Source organism: Thermobia domestica, chromosome 12, assembly GCF_964235325.1.
Source record: "Thermobia domestica chromosome 12, izTheDome1.hap1.1, whole genome shotgun sequence".
In the NCBI taxonomy this organism is placed as follows: Eukaryota; Metazoa; Arthropoda; class Insecta; order Zygentoma; family Lepismatidae; genus Thermobia; species Thermobia domestica.
Genome location: NC_137465.1, coordinates 112,856,529 through 112,881,823, shown reverse-complemented (window position 1 = coordinate 112,881,823; position 25,295 = coordinate 112,856,529). Strand labels below are relative to the sequence as shown.

The window sequence follows — 25,295 nt, the reverse complement described above, 5'->3', positions numbered from 1 at the left end:
AGTAATCTACTATTCCTATTTGTTTGCATTAAAGAAGGGAGAAGTAATATAATAATGTAATTTATCAATGTAATTAGTTTCGTTTAGGTTTTATTTAGAAGAAAGTATTGTACTGGGATTTCTAACCCAACCACATTGTCTAACACGTACAGAATAAGGCAAAACTTCGGTATTGCTACTGCCATGAGAATCATTAACTCACAATGAGAGTAAACGAGGATTAATTGGATTTTGGTTGATATGAATTTAAGATTTCTTTTCAGTACCAGGATGTATAAGACATGATCCAAACGGAGAAAGTTAGAATCAAAAATTTCTACTCGGCTGGAAATAGTAGTTCTGTTGTAGAGTACTCACCTGTGGTTTCTCGGTTCCCTGGTTCGATCACAGGTTGCGTAAAGTGGGCTTTATGACACACAAACCCATGAACGTGAGTTTTCAACAGGTTCTCCCGTTTTCTTAATTGCACTATTTAATTTATTCATCATCACCGTTTCTTTTAACCTGTGAGCATAATCGCGAGAAGTCTAGGACAATTTGTTGATTGTGAAATTCAATTTGGGACAGTCTGGTGTGTAAAGAAAGTTTTCAGCTGGTTCATACCATCAGTGACTGTGTCATACTATTGAATAATTTCAAAACACATTTAACCATTCGAAAAGTATCATAATATAATTACAGCGTCATACAAAAATGAATGGCTGAGTGTGATTTTAGTTGTGGAAATTGTACAATAGGTGTGAAGTTATCAACCAGAAAGCATCATACAAAACAAACATGATAACTAATATCAATAATGCAATGTTCAAGGTGTAAAACTATAAGCCACTCTTCTTAGATATAGTATGACTCCCTGTTATTGTAGTCATCAGCTAGTCTTTTCAAGCGGTTGGCACACGATTTGTAGTATTTGTGCCTTTGCTTATACCGCAGTTCACCTGTTCGAACTGAACTTCATTCACCCTAACAGAGAAGCACATCTGTAAATTGCCACATAGAAGGATGTCTAACAGAGACGTATGAATGAAACGTTTAATGCAGCCCTCCACTACATTGTCTATCTTGTTTAGGCCCTACAAGAGAGCGTCACAAAGCATGTTTGAACACGGGAGCTCTTCCCCAGTTTCCTAGAATTTTTCTACTAATTTAGGTGTCGTCGAAGTAGTCCAGACACGTTGAAGATTCCTATAACTTACGATTCTGTAACTAACAAAGATTCTCCAAGGGTTTCCGTTACGCACAAATAGCGAATTTTCAAAGCATTTCAAAGCCTGCTTCTGCCCTAAAAGTAATTATTCAATTTTCGCCGCCACAAAAAGAACCATTTAGTAGAAACTGTTTCCCTAATTTGGAAAATTGATATTTCCTGAATTTCAATCTGTGAGAGATTTGAGGACGATTCTGGTTTCTTGAGTGCTTCTTGTCTCTTTCTCCACAAGCTTCATTTTAAAGAATCAATTTTTGGCAAACGTGAAGCCACTGCCACATCTTCTGCTTCAATAGATGCCTCGATGATTTGCCGTGTGCTCTCCTGTGATTAACGCTTCTTTACTTTTCGTGTCAGCATACAAAATGTCTGCTTTAACGAACACACAGAGCCTGAGATCGAACGAGGGACCCTTTCCACTAGAGACCAACTATGGACCATTCTACTTTCACATTCATTAAGGAAAATTTGAGCCCTTCAAGCTAGTCTAGTTGCCAGTAGGCGTTCGATTAGTGCATGGTGCCCAGGCTTCAATTCCCATTGAGAAAGGATTAAACACATTTCAGTGGCTCAGATTCCACCTTCAACTGAAGTTGTATGTCACAAATACGTAGATGCTAAAAAGACATGCTAAACTTCATTAAACATATACACAAAAGTGAATTTTGAGATTAGAATTTAAATAGATATGCATTTTTGCAATTATTTGTCATTTTATTGGAACATTTAGCTGCGAGCAAAATTAGAAGTGAGTTTAAGATCGTAAACTAATACTTTACGCGTGTTTCGGGGGCCGCGGTGGTTCAGTGGTAGAGTGTTCACCTCTGTTGCATGGGGTCCCTGGTTCGATCCCATTTCACGCCAAGTGAACTTTGTAGCGGACAAACAGTGAGTGCGTGAGTTTCCTCGGTGTTCTCCCGTTTCCTCCCACTTTCTTCATTCCACCATTTCATTCTTATCTCATCATCATCCTCTCCTTTAGTCTAACCGGCATAAACGTTGGACGTAAAACTCGAAGATTTCATCTCATTCCATCTAAGCGTTTCTACTAATAAGACTTCCTTCTTTTCTGTTTTTAAAGGAATATGAAAGTTAATATACCTGTACTACACGTTTTCATAGTTACTGCCAGCCTTTTGTTGAAACATCAAAATTAAATATTATTAACTTGAAACTAGCGACATTTGACTGTATCCATTACTAGAAATCAAAAGCAAACAACAATGAGATAGGCCTATATTTTTGGAAATCATCACAATATCCCTTATTTATTGATAGGTGTCTTTCCTAAGTTAAGAAACGTACGTAAATCATAATCCTTCGGTAACATCCTCTTTACGTAAGAGATAATTACAGTATCAACCATATAAATGAATAAATTCACGATTCAAAAAATATTATACTACAACGCCAGTAATTTACACAACGTAAAGATTTCTGCAATTGAGATTTATTTCAGGTAAAATGGAGACACCCGACACACCCCAGAGAGAAATAATCCTTCCAAATTTGACAATGTTGATTTGAAACGCGAAGTTTTGCTACTATATTGAATTACGCATTATATACACACTTTATACAAAACTATAGAGTTAGTTCATTCGTATGTTTTTTATTTCTCTCTGTGTGTCTCTCTGTCGCTTTAGTTTTTACAGGTAAAATAACAAAAGGGTTTTCCAGGCACGTTCATCGTTTGTTAAACACATAATTAATTTTAGTGCTTGTTTAACTGTTTTATTCTTTATCGTTAAACGAGAAACTTGTTCATCAGAGTATTCATCACTTTTTTATGTATTTTTTTAAAAAAGTAGTTTATTAAATACGTGCATCTGTACAGTGACCTTCCCCTTCCATTATTCGTATGTATATATAATATGCAACAAATAAATAAGATATGAAGATGTTTTCAATATAATGATAACGAGCTTTAACAAAAGAAACTACGTATGTACAGACAATCAAATTTGTATTCACAACTAGTGAATTTAGCTTGCCGATAGGACCGAAACGGCGTAAGACCAAAATAGGTTTCTGAGCTGAAGTTTTGGCCGTATGCCACTTGAGAGGCTTTCGATTCTACGACGTTTCGGTCCTATGCCGCATTCCCGGACGAAAGTATGGAGAAATAACTAGCTTTTTATGCCACAGGTGAGGCAGGCTCTAAGCGGAAGAGTCGTTTCGTAGCTGAAGTTGCCTGGAATTGGGTCACTTGACTCTGGTTCACTTGGTTGCACTACAGTGTTTCCAAGCTAGCTACTTTCTAATTAAATATTATTTATCATTTTTTTACCATTTGAATTTGATCCAAACCATTAATTTGGGGTTTTCATTCTACTTTTCTGTTTTCAACGCAGGTATGATTTCTTCCTTGGTTATAAAACCAAAAACAACGTGTTGTGTGGTGGATGTGGTTTTGCATAGACTAATATGTAAATTCTGTATTTTTGCACAGTTTTGATATGCTTTTTAAAATAGTGCTGTTCTCTTCTTCCCTTAGAAGTGTTTATTGCATTAAACCATTAACTTAGCCGTAACAAAGATAATAACCAATTTGCAGTGAACTTACTCTTAATTACCTTTAGATATGAAATTCTTATAAGACATACTATCCCCCTTCCTGTCTTCTTATTCAAAATTAACTATTGATTATTATAATCTTCCAATAAACTTTTGGACAATATTCTATATTACAGCCAATTGCATTTTTCTTCAACTTTACTAAACAAAATTGCACATTAAGAACAACATTAATTTCCCCTTAGGCAACAATTAGGCAATCTTAACAAACTTAACAATTGCTTTTTTTACCTCATATCTATTACCCACAGTTTGTTTCCTTATTATGACTTTATAATATCATGAACGAGTTAAAGGATTTATAATACTAAATAATAGCATAATTAGTGTTTTGTTCAAGTAACTGTAAGCAACAAGAATATATAATTAGATAAGTTATACGATTATATAAAATTACACAAATTAACAACAGGTCTGATGAGTAGCGTCTTGAGAGTTGACTTATTATATCAAACGGAAGAATCATGTAATTAATCATGAGTCGAAGAATGTTTTGGATGGTGGGTTGAATTGAAGTTTAGGGTCTCTTTCGCTACCAAGTCTACATAAGACATATACTTACAGCGTGGGACTCGGTCATAACAGCACTGCACCAGAAGGGACCAGGTCAAAAGAACTCCTTTTCAGAATGTTCCGGGTCAAAACGATCTTGAATAAAAAAAATTGCCAGGTCAAAACGACCTTAAATAGAGAAAGTTGCCAGATTAGAACGGACGCTCGCCATAAGATAGTTGTCAAATATCCTTGTCTAACAAAAGAGCATAGGTATAAAGGACCTGACGTCAAATGAACCAAGATTCGAAAGACTCCTCGTCAACATGACCACGATCAAATGGACACCGTTTCAAAACAACGTCATCTCAAAAAGACCACACATCACACGAATCTGAGACAAAAGTATCAAGAGCGTATATAAGTTACAGCGATATATCCCTATTATGATTAATCTGTACCTATTTTATCAACACTGATCAGAGGCGCAATAATTAAGCATATAGCTTAGATATAATTAAAAGAAAGAACGTTGTTATTGACAGGACATGTTGTCATGAGTAAGATTATTAGTTTATTATTGATAGGACATGTTGTTATTGACAAGATTATTAGTTGCTATGGAAAAGCTCATTACTGAGTTTTAGACACGAAATTAGAGGATACGTATACGAAAGATATGGTTGCTGTTGATATTTAATGTATGTATAAAACAGAAGAATAAATCGACGATATCTGGACGCAATTCATATTTATGGTTAGTAATTAGTAGCTGATATGTTTATTATAATAACATGATAATTTAAAGATACGTAAAACGAATCAGGGCTAAAGCGAAGTGTTTATTTATTTATATATATTTCGTTTTATCTGGTGCCGAAACCCGGGACTATACTATACTATTTAGTTCCGAAGAATAGTAAGAACTGAGTTTATGTGTATACGTATTTTATGAGTTTCACTATTTTGAGAAGTGGGAAGAGAATACAAAGAATTGCTAATATGCAGGATTCCGAGATTGAAGAAGTACCCAGTATTTCAAATGAAACCATATCTGGAAATGCCGTAACTCTGTCTGAACATTCCTATTCTAAACTTATTGATATGTTTAGTCGACTACTAGATGAAAAGCTAGAACAGAAATTTGATCAACAACAAAAATTATACGATAAAAAGCTAGATGAAAAGCTAGATGAAAAGCTAGAACAGAAATTTGACCAACAACAAAAAAAGCTAGAACAGATACTAGCGCAGCAAAAATCTCTTGCAGATAAAGTACAAGGTGTACAAGAAAGGTTCGATCGGCTACAGCATAGTTTGAAAGAGGATTTGCACGTATTGATTAAAAGGGTGAACGGTACTGATGTGAATAAGAAAGTAGAACCGGAAGAAGGTCAGAAGAAAGTCGACGAACGAAATGAAAATATTGAAGAACAGGGTGGAAATGAAACAATTGAACCTGTGACGAATGGTGATGCTAGAGTTGCTACAATTGAAGAAGAACCGTCATCTCCGGCCAAGGAAACCTCCACTACCACTACAGGCGTATTCAAAATTGAAGTGAAAGGTCTACCGAGATTATACCGGTTAGAGAAATTGAAGAAATTGTTGACAGACGATTTGAAGTTGGGAAGCCATACTATTTGGTCACCGAAAAGAGTGAGTTCTTGGATTTATTTGATCTTCAAAACTGAAGAAGACCAACAGATGGCAGTGAAGACCTTGAATGGATACAGTTGGAAGAAGCGAGTTCTTTCAGCCGAAGTTGCCGAAGCTGATCATCGTAAACGAAAATTGGAAAACTCTGTTGATAAGGATTCTAAAAAGGCGAAAGTTGGGCTATCTGTAGAAGATAGAATAAAACAGGCTACAATACCTTTGTGGGATGTTACTTATGGTGAACATTTGAAGAAGAATACTGAAGAAATAAAATCTTCACTCACGCGACTGATGGATTTGTTGCCGAGAAGGAATTTGGATTTAGCAGATTGGGCAGAAGAAAGAAAAGAGAATAATGAAGGACTTGCAGACTTTCTGAAGCATTCGCCTATAGGAAAAATTAAGGATGATTTGAAAGATTATTTCCAAAACAGAGAAGGTAACTGTTTGAATGTGACATCGCTCTATTTCCTGATCTCCACTGAAAAGGAAGAAGGTGAGAAACCTCCGCCACTGCAGCTGTTGTTCGGGAAAGAATATGTGAAAGAAACTATATGTGACGTGAATTTCCGAGTATCTCCAGATTATTATTTTCAAGTGAATGCTTTGATAGCCGAGCAGCTTTATACTTCCATCGCGGAAATGGCTGAAGTTGACGAAGAAACTTCCTTGATAGATGTGTCTTGTGCCACTGGAGGAATTGGGTTTATTCTTGCTAAGAAATGTGCTCAAATTCTTGATATTGAAATGTCGAGCCAGACAGTTGAAGATGCAAGTGCCAGTGCTGTAAAGAATGCCATCACAAACAGCGAATATTTTGTCGGACGAACGGAAGATATTTTGCCCACCGTAGTGGAGAAAGTAGCTAGAAAGAAGATACTTGTTATTGTAGATCCACTTAGAATTGGACTTCATCAGAAGTTTCAGCGACATAGTGAAAAGGTAGAACAAGAACAGGAAAATAAGTATCAAATTAAAGTTGGAAATGGCTAAAGCTAGTTGAAACTTTAGTCAACCCTGATATGTTAACTAAATTAAACTTGGATAACAATTCTTAATTTATTCTCTCAGATGTTACGAGTTGTGTTGTGAATACTTCATTTGGACTTTATATTTGTGCAACATGTTATGATGTGATTAATTTATTTTATCTTTGTATTAACTTTGAGTGTTATGTTTACCTTTATTTTACTTTACATGTTCAAAAGAGATTTGATTATGTTAACTTGAAATCCATGACATTGATTTTAAATTGAAGCTTTTAAACGTAATTATTGCCTTCTGATCTTGTTGTTGTTTTGATAAGATGACGATCTTAATTATAAATAATGTTGTTTGTATATGGATGTTATCGCTCAATGTAAAAGAGGAACAATTAACTAGTAACTCTGCGTAAGTCATCAATTAGTTATAATTTTGAATAGACCCATAAATGATATTTGTAATGAATCGACGTTTTATGATATGTAATTAGTAATAAAAGAAAAATGTTGTTATAAATGAATTGATATATATATATATGGAGAAAGAAGAGAAAAGAAAAATATTTATATTGATGTAATAATAATAATTAATACGAGGATTGATGTAATAATAATTAGTACGAGGGCTATTCAAAAAGTGAATGTTTTGAAAATACACAGGGTTCTTTCCTTCACTGTAATACTGTTACGGAATTCCCGTTCTGGGCGACATTTACAGCGATATATCCCTATTATGATTAATCTGTACCTATTTTATCAACACTGATCAGAGGCGCAATAATTAAGCATATAGCTTAGATATAATTAAAAGAAAGAACGTTGTTATTGACAGGACATGTTGTCATGAGTAAGATTATTAGTTTATTATTGATAGGACATGTTGTTATTGACAAGATTATTAGTTGCTATGGAAAAGCTCATTACTGAGTTTTACACACGAAATTAGAGGATACGTATACGAAAGATATGGTTGCTGTTGATATTTAATGTATGTATAAAACAGAAGAATAAATCGACGATATCTGGACGCAATTCATATTTATGGTTAGTAATTAGTAGCTGATATGTTTATTATAATAACATGATAATTTAAAGATACGTAAAACGAATCAGGGCTAAAGCGAAGTGTTTATTTATTTATATATATTTCGTTTTAAAGTAAACAATGAAGAGTAAAGAAAGACAAGGTAAAGAAAGAAAAGTAAAATGTGAATAATACAAGTTTTATTTATTTTGAAAGTAATTACATGAAGCTCACTGTGTGTGCACATTCCACTTTTATTGTTTTACTCTTTAGTTCTTTCCGTGCAACTGAATTACTGTTCGAACAAATAAACCATGTACGTTCTTTAGTATATTTAATTTTACTTCACCTTGTACGATAGAAATGGACCCTGATCTAAAACACCGAAATTGAACAGATTCGACCAAAAAAATAGGACCACGCTGTAGATTGAAACAATTCTATTCACTACAGATCATAAGTTGTATCATTGATGGCGTGTTGTTCATAATGTAGAATATGGAACAAACCGCAGAAACTACATTACCTAATAATTCCTAAAATGGATGAAAGCAGGCACGTAGCCAAGGGGTGGGTCCGGGGGGTCCGTACCCCCCCCCCCCTTCGGAACCAGAAATGTAAAAAATTAAGGAAGGATGAAATAATAAGAAACGAGAAAAAGAAGAATCAGCGTTAAAAATATAAAGCTACAGCAAGCGTATGGTACTCTTTCTTATGAGGAGCTTTGTGTAGATGAAACTGTGTGTGTGGGGGGGGGATCAAGTTGAAAATGAATCTTATTGTAACGGAGCATTCCAAATTCCATCTAGCTCTATGCTAATCCCATGGACAACAAATGATGATCGAGAAACCGGTTCGATCAGATAGACTCTAAGAAGAACTTAAGAAACTCGGAATATTATACCTTTTTCAATACTTTTTTTTATGTTCTTTTACTCGAGATTCTTTGTTCTTTTACTCGAGAAATACTTCGTTATTGAAATACTTACTAGCATATCCTCATTTTATTGTCCTAACAAACCAATATACGTGTTGCCACTAAAATAGTTTAGATTGATCGAGCCCCTGGTGTGTAACCAGAGTATTTCATGTTATCCCCCCGCCAGCATTACGAAATCTTGGCTAAACGAACCAATATATGTTTACAGTAAAATAGTTCAGAATGATCGCGCCCCTGGCGTGATAACCACAATATTTCGTCACGGACCCCCCTAATACGAAATCCTGGCTACGTGCCTGATGAAAGAAACAACTTTTTAACACCTTGCTAAATATCAAAGCATGGATTTTAAAATACTATCTCAGTGCAAAGAGATATCAGAATAACAACCTCAAAATTGATCCTTATGGGGACGAAGGCCATCATGAAATATATATGTAACAAGTTTCTCCTTAAGAAAAAATATCCCAAAAATAATTCCCCCAGAAAAACCTTCATGATGCCCTCTGTTGAATTTTGTCAAGTTATATACATGATCCAGGTTAACAACCATGTTTGCCAATTTTGACCCGCTATGATTTTGCTTAATTACAAATAGGTAACTGTGGTGTGAGACAAACAAAGAAGGCAACTAATTCGAGTTAAGCAACCATGTTATTTCATCACAAATAAAATAGTTACGGTTTACAGAATACTTCTTCATTCTCTTTCTTTTGTTTTCTTTTATTTGTGTGCACTTTTGGTACTTTGATCTTAGACTATCGACTTTGGTTGAACCCAATATGATTATTATTACCAATGTAGATGTTAATCATAGATATAAACCCCAAACTACCAACGGGGAGCACTTTGTGCCCACTTTAGTATATTTTTTGTAATTACTCTTCGAATCGTTTCTTTAAAATTGTAAGAATATATGTTATTGCTCAAAATATTTAGCTAAAGCGCATACCTTACGGTGGTTCAAATCGAACGTTTGTGTGTGTCATAAAATTTACTATGTTAAGTTGACCCCGTTGGTAGGACATATGACTGACATTTGGTAGTCTCTCTCCTACATAGCAGTGTAATAAATCGTCATATTTCACCTTTTCTGGATTTGGTGGTTAATCTTGTCGTGTACTGTTCATTTTGAGAGTTTCACATTAGTATATCTCTTTTTTTTTTTTTTTTTTTTTAATTCCTCTACTACCCCTGCCTATGCCAAATCTTATGGTCTTATCGGCAGACGCATCTGCCCCTGACTCTTTTTTTAATCTCTCTCTTTTAATTTGTTATCTCTTTCTTCCTTTTCGTACTTATTACCCAATGCAAGGGGGCGGGGCTTATTTATTAGCCTGATTCCTGATTATTATATCAGACCCTGTTTTGCTTCTGGTTTTTATTCTTCTTTATTTTCAAATCTAAAATGGAAATTAAAAAACTGAATATTAAATTTACACAAACAAAATTATATAACAAGACACAAAACACATACAAACTTACAGTAACAACTCCTTACTACTTAAAATTTCTTATGAGTTTGCAAATACAAAACTATTTTTTTTTTTTCATTTACACATAAAATAGTTTTGGATATGGTTTTCCCCTGTATGAACCACGAATTCTTCACTTAATTCTAACTAAAATTTCATGGATTTTACCTGTGCACTAAAGTGCTGGTTTCTCACCTAGTTTTCATTCTTTCCTTCTCTTTTTTTATTTATTCATTTATTTATTTGTATAATTGTTTTTAACTAGGTATATCTCATAAATTTGCTATTCTAAGTTGATGGCCACACAGCACCCCCGTTGGTAGATGTAACTGACATTTAGAAGTGTCACTCCTAGATGGCAGAATAATAAATAGATGTTAGTCTCATTCTTGTATACTGTTTACTTCAGTCCCTGAAGATTCTTGTGGGTTTCTAATTAGTTTCTTTTGCGATGTATTTAATCTTAACAGGTGGGCACAAAATAGTCCGCAAGAAGGACAAGATAGTCCTTGGTAGTCCATGTTACAAAAAAAAAAATACTTTGGTAGCGCGAGGGTTAAGACAGAAATACTTTGGACCTACTAAATAGTTTAAAGTAGAAACAAAGCAGAGGGAACATTTGAGATGTAAAATCATTTAAAGTCTCAAGTTTATGTATGATTCTTGTCTATGTAAGTAACAATATGTGGCTAATCTTACGAAGTGAGATTTGATATTGAAGCAATTGAATTGTAGTTTAGCATATTTTTCTTCACTAAATTTCTAAGAGAAACATACAAGTATTCACTGCGAGTCAAACTTCGTACTTTCAACATTGGATACGTCAATTTAGCAAAAATATTACATTTGCTTTGCTTTTAAAACGTCTTTGTTTGTGCGTCTATTTAATATTTATACACTTTTGAAAGCATGTGAGTTCATTAGTTCTCGGCTCTTTGAGATTTGCTTTCACTTTCGTTCATACATAATTGAAACCATATATTCTTCTATTCCACTTTGCGTGTAAAAGTACAACGTCAATATCACTTACCTGTTATATATATATATATATATATATATATATATATATATATATATATATATATATATATATATATGACTGGGCTCTGAGAGAAGTAGCGACAATAGGAGTCTTCACTTCTATTTCCTCGTGCGCTTGAGGAGCTGCTGTTGTATGAGTTACTTGGATCGATTTCCTCCTCGTTGAGAAAACCCTACGAACTGACCAGCTGGTAGAAATGATGCAATTGTTTCAAGCAATTGGGCGTTGATCGTTTACTGCATGTCACAGGAAGACAAATCGATGTGTGAAAAAAAATGCATTTTTCTTTAGTATATTTCTGACAGATACACTTGCTTTCATTAACTCAATGTATTCGAATAAAGAATAAAAGGTACAAAGAATAAAAGGTAAGAAAGAAAGGTACAAAGAAGAAGGTACAAAGAAAGATACAAAAAAATAAAGAATTAAAACAAGAAGATGATAGTGTACTGAATAAGCTGAATCTCGCTCAAAGCTTTTCGGTAAATATACAGAAATTTAAAACAGTTTGACTAAGATTGCATATGTTTCGGGGATGTACGAGTAATATCAAAATATACGGTATAATGCTTGATTTACGTTGAGAACTCTTAAAGTTCCATTCGAGAAATTGTTGAACCTTCCTGATTTTAAGTTTTTGAGGGGAATATGGTGGAATACTACTTTCACCAGGACTCATAACTCATAACTTCCCAACCTCATAACTTCTATAGCTTCCATCCTACTATTCACTGTTTCAGATAATTACTTTCAAAATTTCACAAGCGGTAATAATGTAACGCAATGGAGGACACGGGAATTTAATACCAACAATAATTTACATTTTACTGCGACATGAAATACATATTTTATATGTTGATTTTGATCTGAAATAATTCCTATAAAATTTTCTGAAAAACGAGAAAACGTACATAGGGCTAATTCGTCAAAATAACACTATATCAATGAACCCTAAAATAAATTAAAGATTATAAATAGATTTGAAATAAAAAGTTCAAATTTAATTTAATTAATTTACAAATGTACAGAATACTGCTAACGTGGGAAAGCTTAAGTAATAATAAAGTTTGATTCTCTCTTGTTGTAACTGACACTGTTGCTCAGTATACAGCGTTCATACCTGACATGAAGAATTTCAGCCTTCGTAAGATTGTGGCAGTTAATATCATATATCTTAGTTTTCTGGGACTTTTCCTATTTTCTTCCTCTGTGTTTATTCAATGAACTATCATTATTATTTATTTGCATTTATCGACAGCAGTGGCATAGCATGGTTTTCTATTTAAGGAAATCTTATTTTTATGATTATTCTTAATGCGTTGTATTATACTTTAATCATTATTGGTTTATTTATTTTAATATATTGTTCTTAATGTATTATGTTGTTTATTCTCAGAAAACAGTTATTCCACACCGTCCATGCACGCTACTCTCCTGATCAATTTGTCTCTTTTAGACTAAAATGTAATTACCTTTTAAAAGTTATTTTTTTCTATAATTGGCCTATTTCTTCCTCCTTGTCAGACAAATACTTTACTACTAAACATTTATTCGTTTAGCTATTTACCTTGTTTAGATAAAATTAACGATCTTAAATTCTTTTTTTAAAAAAAGTCTGACGGGATAGAATTATTTATATCTTAAACCTTCAGTCCAAAGGCGTGCCGCTAAAAACGACGATAAAAGCAATGACGTACATAGTGCTCATACATGTCCTTATCCTTAGAACACGACTCCGTACGAACAAACTCGAGACAAAATATATTGCTCAGGCCAACGATGTTTCCGGTTTCAATATATATATTTTTATCTCTTTTTCTCCCTTCTCGGGGAAATCTGCTCATCATTTTTTTCTCGTTTTTCTTCTGTCTTCTTTTGGTTTATATTCTTTTTCCAGTTTTCGACCAACTTTAGTCGTCGTCGTCGTCGCCATTCGCCTGCTCCTTTTCCCTTGAGTATTCTGTGAATGCTCGATGGGACAGCGACATCGGACGGCAAAATGTTTACTTACAAAGCATGTTACACGCTTCTATCTCTCATCCCTCTTGGACTTGTATTTATACTGAAGCCCGCATTCAGGCGCTGCTAAAGTCAATATTATGATTTGTCGAATTGAGAAAAGATCAGAAGTTGATTTTTTGTAGGTACAAAGTAAAAGATAGAAAAAGGGAATGAAACAGAAATGAAAGTTCGGTAATGTTATCATTTCTTTCTTTATATATATATATATATATATATATATATATATATATATATATATATATATATATATATATATATATATATGTGTGTGTGTGTGTGTGTGTGTGTGTGTGTGTGTGTGTGTGTGTGTGTGTGTGCATAAATTCTTCCCTAGCTAAATAATTTTCTACTCATTGTAAATATCTGTGAGAGATTATGCTTTAGTTAATAGTTTTCGATCTTCAGAGAGCTGGACTATCGTTCCCACTGTATTTTCAAAGTCTTAATACAGTAGAATTCCGAAAACTCGGCCTAATGTAAACCGAAGTGTGGCCAAGTTTGTGAAAATGCCGGGTTATCTTAAATGCAGTTAAAAAAGAATAAATACGAGTGTTTTCTCAGAAAATACAGTACTGTACTGTACTTTTGAGAATACAACATAGGATAAGCTGCCCAAATACCCTTAAGACATCGGCTAACCTTGGCAAAGGTTACAGATTGATTAAATGGCTGAGCGCGCGTCGGTGACAGACACGTGGTGAAGGAGTGGGAGTGTGGCGCGAGATAAAGGGATTCGGGAAAAGGGGACACACGCACTTGGGCAATGACCTTGAACGGGTCTGCGCCCGGGGATTTTTCGACTTGCCAGGGTGCGACCGAGTTACTCGGACTGCCAGGTTATCCAGTGCCAAGTTTTCATGAGTTTACTATACTTACTTGGGATAAGCAACACAAATTTTTATAGAAGCCAGAAATCGCTTTGTAAAAAACTGAAAACTTGAAGCCGATATTCCAGTTGTCTCCAATAACAGGTTTAGTTTTTTCCCACTGAAACCGTATTCGGATTTTTAAAAATACGTTCGGTTTTTCACCGAACTCGTTTTCCGTTTTCTCCAAAAGAGTGTTGCGCTTTTGCTAAAACTAATATAATGATCGCCGAAGCTGGTATCTGTATGTTCTAGTTCTTGTAGTAGGCTACTCATTTGCAAGGAAGTTAACGAAAACGAAAAAAAGTTTTTTGATAGAAAACCAAACCAGTTTTGGAATGTACAAACCGTTTTTTTGTACATTTTCATAAACTGGTTTCGGTTTTTCTAGAAACTTATTTTTTTATGCCAACTGCTGATAACCATCTAGAAAATTACGTGTCTGATATATTTGTGCACACAGCAAAGTTGTGAACTAATTTCGTTATTGTTTTGTGTTGAATATGTAAACCTACTTAACATGAAATCAAATATTAAATCATTCAGATGAGTGAGAAGTTAGCTAATCGGCCTATATAAAAATGAACTAAACAATAACAAATATTAAAAAAAAAAAAAACATTAACGGTAATACGTCTAGCGTATATATTTTCCTCTACAGAGTAGTTTACATAGGTCTATTGTTTTGCAGCATCAAATAGAACTACTTTGTGTGCAATCTTTCTGGCATTTTCATTTTTTTTTTCAAATTACACCAGTTGTACACTACAATAAAACAAAGCAAGAAATATACTATGTCTACTGGCTTTTATATTCTAGCAACCATGTAAATTAATAATGGAAACCGCCCGTGTCTTCCCTCCCAACACCCCTGCACCCAATATCACTGTACTAAACAAACGCAATAACTCCTTAGATACGTAGTAGATTCATATAGTACATGTTCTATGAAATGAAATGCAATCTTTGTTTTACGTCCCTCGGTTATGCCGGCTAGGCTAAAGGAGACGGCGATGATGAAAAATTAACGAAAGGATGGAATGAAGAAAGTGGGAGGAAACAGGAGAACTCCGAAGAAACCTACGCACTTGGTGTTTGTCCTCCATAAAGTTCATTTGGCGCGAGCTGGTATCGAACCAAAGACTCATGCACTAGAGATGAATGCTCTACCACCGCTGCTCAGGCTCATGTTCTAGAATCCCATCCCTGATAGAGGGCAAAATTCTCACAAGGGAGATAGCGTTTGACTAGCAAAATAATATTTATGAAATATAAAAATTGCTCATAAATATAGCGATTGAGTGAAGGAAGAGTAGTAGAAAATTTCTCTGCCTACATCTCAACATCACTTAATACAGCTTCTGTCAGCCATTAGCCTCTTCGTGACGAGGGTACCCAGCCTCACCCTTGATGTTTCCATTAAAATCTACCTAATCGATCATTAGTTACAATGAAGGCGTAAACATTAAGAGCCTTTCCAATTTTAAGGGGAATAAAATCTATTTAAGAAAAAAGTTATGTTACAGTGATAGGACCACATTGTCTTCTAACGCAAGCTTTATTTACTTGTGTGTCCCAAACTTGCAAGATTTGAAACTAAACTTTATGAAATCCATGATCTACGATGGTCTACGAAAGTAGGCTTTATGGAATATATTGCATTTTACAACCAAATATTTATTAGGAAGCTAAAACTAATTTTCAGATAGATTGTACCAGTCAATATGCCTGCAACAACTCACTTCTAACCTAACTTAAATATGTCGTGTTTTTTTGATCGTCTACCGAAATATTGCCAGTCAAAAAGAATTGTGAGACACTGACGTAACGTCTCACACATCATTGGATATAGGCACGACGTTACTCCCTTTGATCTGCTCAACTTCTTTGTTAATGAAGCTTCTTACGAAATATATATTGTATATATCATAGACATACCACTATTATTAAGAAACTTGTTTCTGTATATTTTACCCTGTTATTTTCTTCAGCACTAAATACAGTACAGAGTGAAAATGTAAATGGAAAACGAAAATCCACAACAGAAGAAAGATAAATTGTTTTACAATGAGGAAACTTCCACAAACTTAAGTTCATTTCTTCCAAATAAACATGTTTTATAATCTGTGTTCCATATGGTTTGGTAAATGCAGGTTGAGATTATGAATCTTTCTGCAAACAATTGAGGCTCCCTTTTTTCAATTTAAGACTGGGAGAACCCCTCTACTAATTTACTCTCAGTTATCCTTTTCCTCTTTCTCCTCATGCGTAGGAAATAATCTCAACGTATTAATCAAAAGAAATCCTAAACGTTAATTTAGAGTTGTTCTTTGCCTAACACACTGTAAGAATGGTTTATCTCATTGCATGAAATCCCCTTCTCCTTAATCTACACCACCACTAAGTTAATAGAACTTACAATACGCAACAATTTGCTGGAAATTATTCTCAAAGGAGAAAAGCTTAAAGATTATTAATCCATTTACAGAAAGTGTACTTTCTGGAACACTTGGTAGGTTTCCCTACGTATTTTTGGTCGAAGAAGAAGGAGAGAAGTGTATCAGAGTGCTGTTTCAAAACAATAGAACTTATGAGGGGTAGGTAGATGGGGATGCATGGCCCTGTCAAAATGACATACAGCATGGCAGAATGATAAAGCTTGGGCGATGTCCTTGTTCTGTTCATCTCTGTAGCTTTCCACGATGACAAACGAATTGAATGAGGGAGGCGTAAAAAGAGAAAGGAGGGGTTATACTTCTAAGAGAAAATGCGGGAAGGGGGAAAGTTGAGGGGTTGATGGAGATGGTCGTCTTTGCCTGTGGATGTAGCCGAGGTTCGGGTAGATTAAAAACCTATGCAGTGGACGGGATGACCAAAGGTCGGGGCAGTCCCCGAAACTCAATTTCAACAAACTGGGAGTGACGTGTGTTGTGAAATGAGTTTTTCGAGAAGCGGAAATGGTGGAAAGGGTTATATGAGGGTATTGGGGTGGGGCAGGGGGAAGCGGATGAAACATCACAGGGATTTCAGAAGAGAAAAGGAAGAGAAGCATGGACTAAGAGTGGTGGATGTGCAGGATCAACGAGTTACCAAAAGGAAGCAGATGAAGAGTGTGGTTCACAGAACTGACGACAGTTGACAAACGATTCTCGCTAGCAGTGGTGGATTCGATTGGGTTTTCTCTACAACTCATCCTTGTCTTCACACACACAGGCAATACACTAATTCTTACTCATCCTCCATTCTCTCTCCTTCTTTCTCTGTCTCTCTCTCTCTAATCTGTCTCTCTCTTTACCTCCTTCGTTTCGGCCACGAACCTGTTAAGCTGATGGAGCCAGGAAGAACACTGATGAGTTAAGTGGAGATGTAATCTTGTTAAGGATGATTTCTGTGTTCGTCTCTAAAATGACCAAATAGAACACATACACATTCAGAGGCAAACAGAAGAAAGCTTTGTTTCCTTAACCGGTAGGGAGAACGTTAGAAAAATACTACCAAAGAGCATGAATCATACTACAAGCAACATAATTATAGTCGTTTTGGAATTTGTGATCTGGTGAACCCTAAAGGTGTATTGTCACAATTAGTTTGTTGGTTATTTCTTAGAAGTAATTCTATTAAATAGACATATATTTAATATATATTTATATAAGCTTACGTTGTAAATCTTCATAGTATTAGTACAATTATTTTATATACTAAGAAGATGTAAGTATCTCAATGATAAAACAAGTATCTCTGGTTCAAAGTCGAATCTTCTGGTTCGATTTCAATCATTGAGAGTTGATTCTGGACAACACCGTGTCATGGTTTTTAATTATTATTATTATTATTATTATTATTATTATTATTATTATTATTATTATTATTATTATTATTATTATTATTATTATTATTATTCAAAGTCAAATAATTGTTCCATAATCAGGTATACAAAAGGCTATTCAGTAATAAACCATAGCTGAATAGTTTTCAGTTGATCTAAATAGCCTGTGCCATGACAAATAATACAAGGTGTCATTTATTGTTACATTAGTTCATGTATTTTTAAGTGAAAGTATATATAATATCTTTAAACTATTCCGAATGAAGCACTGTAGCCGTCAAAAAAAATCACACTTTATTAGTATGAATCCAAGAACGGTACAGCAATTGGAGAAATCTATTGAATATTCAATATTTTCAATCATCCGAAGAGTAGGAAAGGGCACTTTGTCAAATGATCACATCGTCAAAAGAAACTATTACTCCCACAAAACAAATGTTCAATCATCAGGAATAGGGAAAGGTCATTTTGTGATATGGCCATTATCAAACACAACCCAAAACTATTATATTGTAAAAATAAAATAACACTTTTCCAAGAAAAAGGCATACATAGTAAAAAGCAGGGAATACTCCCTCCGTCAAACGACTACATAATCAATAGCTCCAAAATGGTCACAACGTCAAAATTTCCCTCGACCTGAAAATTGTAATACCATGGTTTTAGTATAATAAACTCTTTTATTCTTGCACTATGACTCCTAATGCAATATATATATATATATATATATATATATATATATATATATATAGCGTGGTCCGGAAGTGGGCGTACCCGTAATTGCACTTTTACCAGCTCCCTTTGCCAGGCCTCCAAGAAGTCCCGATCTCACGACACCATGATACCAGACAATGCTCTCTGTTGTTTCATAAAGCAACAAGTAAGAAACACTCGATATCAATATCACACAACGCAGAAATTACGAGCAGCTGTGGAACACACCTTTATCCTCGTGACTCTGGAGTATCTCCGCAAAACATCTGCGAGAACTTGGCGCAGAATTCAGCTGTGTTACGATTTGGATGGTGATCATACCGATATTTATGAATCTTAAGACACTTAAGACTTCAAGGTAACTGTGTACATACATTCTACCATGACTAACACTATATTGTTGAAACTAAAGGGGAGGTACGCCCACTTCTGCCACCCTATATATATATATATAAAGAGAGAGAGAGTTATGAATTATATCGACAAACTGCAAGAAATGTTTCTTTACATCAAATTAAGAAACCAAAATATATTTTAGAGCTAGGACCAACCAAAAGTGTGAAACACATCGTTTGCAACACACATTATTTCGAACACGAAGAACCCTGGAGTGATGGTTCATTTCAGTGTAAAGGAAGTCACATATATGTAATTCAGAAATAAATTTTCAGCACTGTACAATGTGTGCTCATGATATTTCCCAGATTGCATAAATCCCAGACATACTTTCCTTAAAAATAGATTCAAAGTAAGAAAAACGTCAAGTGCAACAGTAACACTGAACACTTCGCCAGAAAGTCAGAAATGTTAGGAACCACCAGTTCCACAATTCAATGTGTTCAGAATAACGCATATAAACGTGAAACAATACGCTTTCAACACGAAAATTCGTGCAACTTTCGGTCTCCACCACTTCCGGCTGACACATTACTTGTTCACTGGTGTCAAGGCTTACCTTTTGTCTACTTTGGACCTACCTTTAATTTGGAGCATATCTAAGAATGATATTAGGAATATACCTGGGAATTATGCCCTGTAGGCAATTCAATTGCATCTATTGTATATTGCTGAAGAATGCATTTTTGCATGGCGAAGTATAACTTCCTCTACGTTTGTATGACCAGCACCCCTCGGTACCTTGTGTTCGAAGTAACAGGTTTTGGAATGTAATTTTTCTCCTTTTTTCGGATGGCCTTAGCTCTGAAACTATGCACTTCCCCCTCAGGTCCATATGACCCTTTTTTTATTTCTTGAACTGATGTGAGGAATCATCTCTTATAAATGGTCGATGGTAGTTCATTACCGTGTATATATATTGTTCGTTTATCTCTCCAATTTTTTCAACTGTATAGTGTATTCGCCAATATATATATATATATATATATATATATATATATATATATATATATATATATATATATATATATATATATATATAAATGGCGAATACACTATACAGTTGGAAAAATTGAAGAGATATATATAATTTTTTGCTCGCTAAAAGCTACAGTTTTAAATATATCATAAATCTGTTTGGTCATACCTTTAAAGTAAATGTGACCTTTCAATTATTATTTCTTGCACAAAGTTTAATTTGGTTCAATAACCCATTAGAACTTCAGTAGACGGCGGAAAATAAGTGAATACAACATTCTTAGAGGATTAAGTTAAAGAAAATCAAAGATTACTTTTCGTCAAGACAATTCTTCTCCCCTCCCCCCAAAGTACCTCGAGAGGACCACACGTGGCGCAGTGGTACCCTTTGGCGCGAGCGGTCCTGGGTTGAATTCCCGGTGGGGAACACTCAGCTAAAAACAGCATAAAAGCCTTTTCAGGCCAGTTATCTTTATTGAAGTTTTTCCTAGTTTTTTCTCATTCTTATCAGCCAAATGGTACTTGTCATAATGATCCCCGCCTCTTCCTTCCTCATTCATTTATTCTTCCCCAATTTTCCGGGTAGTATGATCGCCTACATGATTCCTCATATGTGACAGGCTGACATGGCCATAGCTGTCGAAAGCCGAAACATCTAATTCCTAATCCTAGTCCAAAGTATCTCAAATTTCCCCAAGAACCAAAAATTATCATCTTTTAGTAGTATAAATCTTTGGATTTAACTAAAATGGACGATATTTTTAAATTTTGATTTAGGGATTCAACAAGAATATACTACTAATGTTCTGTTTTATGTATTACGCAACACCCATCATCTTAGTTAAGCTTCGATTCACTTGAATGAAAGTTATGAATAGAATGCGGTTTAACGTCTTATTTGGCACTGAGGCTATATTAGACATGAACCTTCATCTCAACGTGGGATCAGAATCGCATTGGTTCATGCCGGAAATCGAATATAGTTATTTCATCCCAGAGGCATATATACTAATCAAATAGCCACGCAGAATAAAGATTAATGCGCTGTTCCTACATTACGGCACGTCTATGCCGTAGAAGATTAAGTGCGCATCACATGTTAAATGTGTTGTTCCCTACAAGAAATTATGAAAAGAGAATTTTTTTCTTTAAATACTACATGCTGAAAATCAGTGTTGGATTATATAATAATAATAATAATAATAATAATAATAATAATAATAATAATAATAATAATAATAATTATTATTATTATTATTATTATTATTATTATTATTATTATTATTATTATTATTAACTGCTTTCCCTGTTTTCTTGTGCGGTTATACTGAATCTTTGATAAGTTATTTTAAAATAATACTGAGATATTTAATTTTCGTAAAATTCTAAAAATGTAGTTGTCAGCTTCATGCCAGGGCTGGGATACTAATGAGGGCGGTGGACAAGTCTATCAAACAGACAATCATGCAAACGCGAATACATATCATATATATATATATATCTATATATATATATATATATATATATATATATATATATATATATATATATACATAAGCACCATTTTATATATTAAAAATCATCAACATTGTTTTAGTAACGCAAATAGCTAAACTCTGAAAATCTCTTTACTGGAGAAACGCTTTTCAGTTCTGGTAATAAAATTTTTGTCAAAGAAAATTAAGCTAAATATATCACTAAATTAACATAACTATACTTCAGAAATACAATAGGCACTGATTATTCGAATACTGCTATAAACACACAAAGGAAGAATCAAATCTGAAAATAGTGAACTTTAAAAAAAAAAAAAAAGAACTGAAAACTTTAATTATTTAAATTGCATTATAAACGATTGTGCTTAGCTTCTTAAAGTTTTTTGGGCATTAAATGAGTAACAACATTAAGTAATTCCTATTTTACCTTACTTAAGAGATCCACATGGTTGTATTATGATTGCTTTGTTTTATAGACACATAACTTTATACACATTTTTTTTTCAGAAAGTGATTACATTCTTTACCTGTTCTGAGTCAACGGAAATTGTATTAATTTATAATGGAAAATTGGTATAGAGAATAAACATTAATTTATAAAACATTTTTCTCTAAAGTGATGAGTTTCGCAGGGCGCACTGTACCCATCACAGGTTCTTTATCAACAACCACTATATGAATTTATTATATAAAACTGATATACAGAAGAACAGCTGAAACCATTTATCTAACATGTGGGATTTGCAGAGCGCTTTATGTACCCGTCTCGGGTTTCTATCATCAGTAACTTTATTTATTGTACAGAACTACGCTATACAGAAGAATAAATAGAACCGTTTATCTTTGATATGGTTTTGCAAAGGCGCTTTGTACCTTTGACAGGTTATTTACCAAGAACAACTGTATTAATTCATTATTAAAAAACTTGCACCTTTATTTATAATATGAGTTTCGGAGAGCGCACCGAGACATGTCCAGGGTGAGCCAGCCCATTCCTGGTCGTCTTCCGAGACAAGTTTCTTCTTTCTTTGTACGTATGAATTTAATTTTCCATGTTTCTTGATTTTGTAATATATATTCATAACCAAATTGAAGTTGTAACATAAAATTTATCTTCTATTTACAGAGCCTACAACCGATATTGTTGGGGAACCCGACCTGTATATAAATCGTGGAAGTACGATTAATTTGACTTGTGTAGTACTCTACAGTCCAGAGCCACCTGCCTATATTTACTGGAATCACGAAGAAGCCGTAAGTAATTCCGTTCATATATATTCCCTGTCTTTGACAATATACTTAGAGTTACCACATGACAGACTTTTAGAGGACTCTCTCCCTGTCTCTCTTTCTATGTATATGTAGCTGTGATATCTATTAGGATGATCCTTACTTTTCGATTTCCGATTTTTTTTTTTTTTGTCTCACCCTCCTTTTAAATTGTTGCTCCAAAGTGAACTCATGTGTTGAATGCACCCACAATATACAGTATGAAGCACAGGTGCCTTCTAAATTCGGAAAGATAATTATTAGTTAATAAACAGACATTATGAATGTAATAATTATTAAAAGTTTAGAGATAAATTGGAAATAACGTCTGATGTGCTTTTGTGGTGCAGATCAAGCTCAAAACTATGCGTTTAATGATCCTCTTCCTATTACAAATGTTGTACCTGAGTCCAAGATGACGGACTTCAAGATGACGGCTATGATGGTACTATACAATAACACGGCTCTTTCTCCTTTACCCCTATACAAGATATACGTATTTCCTCTAATCATTTCAAACTTGCAAGATAGTTGTGCCTTATTGTATATTACCTTTGTCCCTTATTGTATATTGCAAACGCATTCAAAATCTTAGGTAGATTGAGGTACCATTTACTAGAAACTACTATTTTGTTGGGGTGATTTTTCTCATTAGTTACTTTGGTCTGATAGGAAACTATTTTAGGAGGTGGGAAAACCGTAATATACATAAGAATTTGGAAATCAATATGTATAAATAAAGCGGAAAACAGTCCAAAGATATAAATGTACATTAATAACACATTGTGTAACAGTTTACTGTTTTGGTAAATTTTGTGGTATATGTCGTGTATACAGGATGTTGCAAAATAACGCCGAGAAAATTTGGGAGATGATTCTTGACGCCAAGATAACACAAAAATATAGACCATCCTGGGAACACAAATGCTTTCTTTCGGAGTCATAGGCTACTGAAAACATAAAAAAATGCACTTTGAAGGTTCATAGCTCCAATACTATGGGGCCTATCGTATTCGGGTCAAGACTTCATTTAGGAACTAACATATGTGCTATCCAAAAATGCGTGTTTCAGAATCCTGCGGTACTCACGCAACAATTTCTATAAAGGGAGTTTGGCTACGGGCATATAATTTAAAGTACTCACCAACCATCTTCATAAAAATTGCTGTGAGTACCGAATTATTCCGAAACATGGATATTCGGATAGGACACATACTAGTTCCTAAGTGAAGTCTTGACCCGACTACGGTAGATTCCATAGTATTGGAGTTTTGGACCTTTAAAGTACTGTCTATAAAAGAAGCGGTCCTGACTGACTAATTGATTGATGAACGCCAATGCCAAATCGCTTAAGCTATGAACTTGAAATTTGGACATGGCATACGATTTGTAATGTGAGGACCCACTAAAAACGTTCTTTTGGAAATTTCATGGGGAGGGGAGAGAAGAGGTGGCAACTAATATCTTAAAATGTCCAGATTTCGAAATTTCTGAATGTTAGAGACATATAATTTAGTATATGAAGTTCTCGTTTAAGATAATTAGACACCTTTTCGGCATTTTTTTTATATATATTTGATCTAGGAGGGAAGAGAAAGGAATGGTAATCACAATTATGTAATATGTTCATATCTCGTAATCTCTTAAGGTTTAAGACATGGCATTTTGACTTCCTATTTAAAATAAATTGACACGTGTTGACCATTCTTCGATATTTGCCCTAAAGGGGGAAAAAGTCGGTAAGAAAATGGATGGGGTTACAATTGTTATTGTTGGGTGCCCATATGTCGATATTGATTATGGCTAAAGACATGAAATTTGGTATTTAAATTTTTCATTAAAGGTGTATTTCATCATCTTTTGATATTTGGGTAGGAGTTGTAGTTGTTGAAATAATATGGTAATATCTTGAAATTCGGTAAGAGTAAAGGCAGGTTAACTAAGGAAGTGTTTCAGCGTTTTATTTTATTTTTTATTTTTATTTATTTATTGTTTTTTAATTTTTCCTTACAAAAGAAGAGACAGAGTATCGAGGTTGAAATTGCTAAACCAAGATGGTCATATCTCTCGAAATCCCTTAAGAGTAAAAGCATGAAAATTGGTTTATGATTTTAATTTAAAGTAATCAAAAATAAGTTTAAGCTTATCTTGATGTTTCACTTAGAAGGGAAGAAAAAGGCGAGAAGGAAAAAGGTAAGGTTGCAATTGTTAAAAAAAATATGGTCATATCTCCAAATTCCTTCAGAGGAGAGACATAACTTATTAATTAAAACCATGTTTCAGCGTTTTCTAATGTCTCCTTTAGAAAGGAAGAAAAGGTTGAGGTTTG

The 25,295-nt window shown here is 34.2% G+C and overlaps 1 protein-coding gene across 1 annotated transcript in view; it reads left to right on the top strand.

The window, feature by feature from the left end:
* The window catches only part of LOC145666078 (limbic system-associated membrane protein-like), a 743,072-nt gene that overhangs the window by 368,191 nt on the left and 349,586 nt on the right, over window positions 1-25,295 (top strand). Inside the window, exon 3 of the mRNA XM_081733173.1 lies at window positions 22,824-22,951. Coding sequence (XP_081589299.1) covers window positions 22,824-22,951 — 128 coding nt within the window. The remainder of the gene's footprint in view (window positions 1-22,823; window positions 22,952-25,295) is intronic.